Here is a 6000-nt window from a genome sequence, read left to right on the forward strand (position 1 = left end):
ACTGCAACCGATAAAGAAGACAAGGAAAACCAAGCTTGCACGTTAGACATCCAAACATGTTGCTAAATATTGGTATAGCAGGAACATCATTTATAAAGAATTGCTGTAGTCATCAATTGGAAGATATAAAAAAAGAGTGGATTACTATAGCGGAAATGAATCACATAGAGACATGTATAAAAGTATTGATCACTCACCCATAATCAAGTTTCTACAAATACATATATCACTTTATCCATAGTCAAGATTAGCATTATGATCAGGTGTCTATATCAAAAACAATCTCAAAAGTTATGTCATCAGCTTAAAGGGTTGTAACCTGGTATTGGTCCCACTTCAGCAGGATCTCAAGAAAGGTGGCCAATAGACGGTCCTAACTTTTGGCATATCTGTATAGGTTATTGGTCACTGAACACATGTATGCCTGAATAGTTCAGCTGGTACATGCAGTACAATAACTTTAGTTATAATCATGCTGCAGCTGTGCCTACTAGTCTCCAAGATTTCTTTTGGGCACAGCAGTTGACAAAATTTCTCTCTCCTTTTGATAGTATAAGCAATTTTAATGTTAAAAGCAAAGGGAAATATAACCACTAAGGGGAAGCCAATCAAAGGGCACCTACCATATGGAAGGAACTTTTTTTTTTTTTTTTTTTTTTGATGAATAAAAAATTCATTACCACAGGAAAGAAAATGGAGGGAGAGAAAAAACAGAACAAAAAATAAATCAACTTATGGACAAAATGAGGATTCCGGCGGCTTTTGCCACTTATGATCAGCGTTCACAAGAGAGAGACGGTTCCATGTCTTACAATGTTCAAGCAGCATTCTTGTCGGAAGGATTTTTTAGGAGGCCCGGACACCTACAAAACATCCCTGAATAGGCAAAGAATATTCCAGGAGGGACCTCTTCATGGGATAAGAGAGGGGGGGGTGGGGAGAGCTTATATCATGCTGGTGTAATCACTAAGAGGGGGTAAGGAATGACAGAGGGCTGGAATGGTTGAACAGAGGGAGGGAGAAGATCCCAGCAGGAAAGGGAGGAAATGGAGGAGGAGGGAGAGGGCCCCAGCGCAGGCAGAGAAGGGAAAAGGGTTGCAATGGAGACAGGCAGAGGGGGAGGGCTGGGAGGGTGGACTGACAAGATAGCAGAAAGACTTAACACATAACGAATAGACCCCAAAATAGAAAAAATATCTGTCCACTCTTGACTCAGCCTTATCTCAGAAATCAGCCACACGGTTGGCTGATCTTGGCTGCCATCAAAAGATAGTATTCTTGCATGAAGAAAGAGATTTGGCCTCTCTTATAAGATGAATATTCCTCCAAGGTGATGCAGATTAATTACCAAAATAGCCTTGTTTTATTAGGAATAAACCTAGGGTTGGGTTCCATACATGTTAGGCCTTTGATCCCATGTGTTTTGAGTGTAATAGACCACTTTTATGGGTCTAAAAAGGGGGCTCTAAGATTGAGTACGGGATTACTAGTTAGTTTCCATTTTCATTAGTTTCCTTTCTAGTTGGGCTTGATTTGAGTTATATTTATTTCCTTAGGAGTCAAGTTATTAATTGAGTCAAGTCTTTAGTAGCTAGTTTCCTTTTTCAACTAGTTTCTAATTTCAGTTTTTAGTAGCTATTGTATTAGGAGAATATTTGGTTTCCTTTTTGAGGAACCTTCTATTTTGTAATTCCCTCCCCCATTAACATTATAAATAAAGAAGAGGAGGCTCCTAAAGGCCTAGATGATTTAATAAACAAATTAATGGTTGTTGCTATTGTCCTCTACATGGAGATTTGTCTTGTGTTTGATCAAGGCTAATGGAATTGGTGTTTGATCCAATTAACTCTCTGCGGTGTGAAGCACAAGAGGTTCTCTTCTAGTTATCTCCCTCTTTTCTTCCATACTCAAGGTGTTCCAGATCTGATCTACTGTTATAGGTTGGTTTGCCGATTCTAGTTCTACATTACAAGGACCTTTGTATCCAAACTTAACCATTTGATGACAAAAGCTGCATCACTGTCCACTATATAAGAAGACCATCCGTTAGAAGAGATTCTTTAATTTCTTAATGATTACCTCTGATTTAGCTTAATCGAGTCATACCACTCAATAGGGTCTGAGAATGTTAACATAAAATTTCCTTGATGATCTCTATAAACTCCACCTATGCCTGCAGGTCTGGGATTACCCATGGAACAGGATATTTAGTGAAGAAAACCATCCATGCTCAGTCTGAGGAGTAGAAATTGTAGAGGAGGTCACTACCTGTCCAATGTCTGAGAAGTAGAAATTGTATGATTACAAAGAATATAAGCTGAGCAGAACAGGCTCAAACAAAACAGCCCAACAACCACACCCAAAAAAAAAAAGAATCTACACATACAATATCCCCTGATCTCTGATAGTTGGTAGTGACATTTCTAAATTCATATAGGTATCATTTGTAAATACTAAATATATTTTGAAATCATTTTTTTTTTCCCATTGAGATCACAAGAAAATTCGAATCATCAAAGCATAAGCATTAGCAACCAGATTACACTATTAAATGAAGTATACCAGCTTGTCCAGAAATGATAAGCCATAAGGAATGGTCCCAATGATTATGTTCGCAACTAGAAACTCCAGCACCATACTTGTAGGAAGATCTTATACCTGAAGAAAAAAAATGGGGTGGGGGGAGATGAAAATGGGTAGGAGGCCACATCCCAGAATATAATATTCACTCCAAATAAAACAGCATCATCAGCAAACATGGAGAGCGAAGAGAATCAATAGTAAATATATCTTCAAAACATACAAACTGTAAAGACAATAAGATTGGATTTGAAAAATTCTCTCAATGACTCTAAATTATGGAGAATGAGAATCAGAAAAGCCCACCAGACAGCACTTGCTACTAACACTGATCTTTAATCGAAAAATGAATTTGATTAGACGAAATGAATCAACATCACAACGATCGATTAATGCATGGAAGAGTAATACTAAATGTAAGGAATCGAATTGAAGATTGATTAAAATGCAAAAAGAGAAAACTTACTCGAATGTGTGATTGATGAGAAAACGGAAGTTCTTCTGCAAGTAGTAGCGTTGGTTCTTGAAGGGAACCGGAAGCTCCTGAAGAAACGGGTGGCTCGTCGGAGAAACATCTCCGAGTGCTCTGTGAGAAAGGAGAGAGAAAGAGAGAAGACTGTGGACACTGGAAATGGCAACTGATCGGTGGGGTTGTTTGGCAGTGGACTTGGAACTGGCCAAACCAGGAAAAGCCAACGGTAGATGCAAACGCCATCAATGAGGCCGTACGGTACAGGTGGAAAGTGGGAATAAGCTGCTCTTATTCTTATACACGCTGCCGGCTGCCCGGAGGCCCCGGACTAATTAAAATTTTTTATTAAATTACACTTGGGTGCCTAATGTTTAGAGAAATTACGTTTTCCATCTTCGATTTTGACATAGAGAAAGTGTTCTATGTTTGGGAGCAGCCAATGCTCCCTATGTCTAACTCTTTCCTTCCTTAATAGAAGGTAAAAATATCATTTCATAGGGGTGGAGGAGAGACAGACACATGGGAGTGCTAGCTTAGGATATGCTCCCAAACAGAAAACATCTCCCCTATATTATGATTTGGAAAAAGATTGTTGCTTGCATTTGCATCAACAACGGAGCCAATGAAAGGATGGCTAAGGCATCATCAATCACAGGGGTGATGTGATCATTTTTCCTTCCTTGTGAGAGGAAGCAAGCTATACACCACTTGACAATGAATCTTTATCCATTATGTTCAGATATCTCACATTTTATAAATAGGCAAGGGTTCCTTAGACCTCCCCATATACTTACTCGAGCAAAGGAGGAAGCTCACTTTTAAATCTTCAAATAGGGGGAGTATTTAAGACATTTTATTGCTTTGGGGAATAGTGAAATGTGTCTTGGCATGCAAAAGTTTCCTTATATAAATATCATCTTTGATGGGAGTATCTGAATGACACATCTATAGGTGTATTAAGAACTTGGCACATTTTATTAATCACCCCTCGTTTTATTCCCAATGTTGTTTAAAATATGGGTATAAAAGGATTTTCAATAATAATATGAAAATATCGCATTATGTCATTGTCATGCATATTTTTTTAGTATATGTGTGAATTGATATTATTATCCTCATAGGAAAGAAATTGTCACACTAAAGACAAAAATATAAAGTTACAAATTATTTGACACATAGAAGGGTATCAATAAGAAAATCCCAAAGTTTAAAAAAAATTTACCTCTAGTCTTATAGTCCCACCCCACCTCCACCCATCTCTCTCTCTCTCTCTCTCTCTCTCTGGGTAGAAGGCTTATAACATGTCAAATACCAATAATGTGGTGTGGCATTTTTTTATGGTGACTTTTATTTTTTGTAACATTTTATGAGGACTTAATGTTCATCATAAGTTTCGAGTCTTTTTACAGAAATTACTTCTTGGAGGTATACATATTCAGGATATACTTTGTCATTTTCGAAATATGAATGATTTGTGTGTGTGTGTGTGTGTGTTTTTCTTTTCTTTTCTTTTTTGGCCAAACGTGAGAGAATATGATTGGCATATATTTATTTCTGCCATTTTACTAAGAGGATTTGAGATGAACCTCATTACAATTCATTGAGCACCTCCAAGTAGGGTTGTAAGCCCTTGCTTGACCTGACCTGAGCCCCGAGTAGGGCTTGAGCAAAGATTTATAATCTGAAGGACGGGTTAAGCCCTAGGACCAGTTCGACCCTATATATATTTTTCCCATATATTATGGGAGGGGGATAAGTATGTTAGCGGGTTACTTTGGAACTTTATATGCTAGCAGGATTTTAACTTTATTTGATCATCTTAAATAAAACCGTTAGATTGAGAGAAGAGGTCCAAAACTTCAATCCACCGCTGCTACACCTTATTTCTCCCCTAATTCTATCTCCACTCTTAGTCTAACGATTCAAGCCACATCGGAACGCTGCTTCAGCTACGCTAGAAGTAGTGTTCATAGGGTTTCGAATATCTCCACTCTCTTACTCCCCTTCTGCAATTGTTCTATGAGGTCTAACGATTCAAGCCATGCCAGAAGCAGCGTTCATAGGGTTTCGGATGTCTTTAGCGTTCATAGGGTTTTAGATGTCTTTGGGATCATTCAATGCTCCCCTCTCAATTGTTCTATGATGGTCTGATAATTCAAGCCATGTCGAAATCAGCGTTCATAGGGTTTCGGATGTCTTTGGGATCAGACATCCGATGCTTTAAATCCATTAAATCAACTAAGAAGTTTCTCCCTGCTTAGAAATAGTTTCCAATTTCTGTTTTCCTAATTAAATTGATAAGCATTCTCTTGTCACTTTGTAGATACCTTGTGAGGAACAATGAATTTCCTTTTGCGATTTGCTCAACCTTGGTTTTAAGTCTATCAATCTACTCTCAGATTCTTGTAGGATTGCGAAGCTTGTACCGGTGGCAAAGAGTAGGGATGAGGTGGGGTAGTGAGCCGCAGAGGGGTGAGGTTGAGGGAGACGCAGGAAGACATAGGTGGAAGGAAAGAGGAGGGAGGGGGAGAGGGAACCAGAACCGGAGGCAGACGGGGTAAGGGAGGTAGTGCCAGAGACAAATACAGAGAGGAAGAAGAAGGGGAAGGAAAGGAGTTGCAAGAGAGCGGCATAGAAGATACATACACACTATATTTAATCAATGGCATAGATCTAATCTATCTAATCTAACGACCAATAGATGCTAGCATGCCTTATTCCTAGGTAATGCACTAGCATACCCAACCTTTTCCCATTATAAACTATAATTATACAAAATCTTTTAGGGTTCTTTGTTCCTTACTTTGTATCTTGGCTTTAAGGTTATTTTCCGCCGCTTGGTCCTCTTCTCCAAGGCAAATTGTTGCTCCTCTTCCCTCTGGATGACTATACTCCAGTCACAGGTCTCTCTCTCTCTCTCTCTCTCTCTCTCTCTCTCTCTCTCTCTC

The 6000-nt window shown here is 38.8% G+C and overlaps 1 protein-coding gene across 4 annotated transcripts in view; it reads right to left on the reverse strand.

The window, feature by feature from the left end:
• LOC122078960 (kinesin light chain 3) overlaps positions 1–3281 on the reverse strand; it is a 35698-nt gene extending 32417 nt beyond the window's left edge. The window contains exons 1-2 of one of the 4 annotated variants that reach the window (XM_042645183.1): positions 3047–3281; positions 2563–2658 (exon numbers count right to left, since the gene is read on the reverse strand). In XM_042645183.1, the coding sequence (XP_042501117.1) occupies positions 2563–2658; positions 3047–3155 (205 nt within the window). In that variant the 5' untranslated portion in view covers positions 3156–3281. The remainder of the gene's footprint in view (positions 1–2562; positions 2659–3046) is intronic. The other 3 variants (XM_042645175.1, XM_042645169.1, XM_042645189.1) reach the window with 3 other exon arrangements.
• Positions 3282–6000: the final 2719 nt, after the last annotated feature.

The sequence above is a fragment of the Macadamia integrifolia genome, chromosome 1 (assembly GCF_013358625.1).
Source record: "Macadamia integrifolia cultivar HAES 741 chromosome 1, SCU_Mint_v3, whole genome shotgun sequence".
Classification (NCBI taxonomy): Eukaryota; Viridiplantae; Streptophyta; class Magnoliopsida; order Proteales; family Proteaceae; genus Macadamia; species Macadamia integrifolia.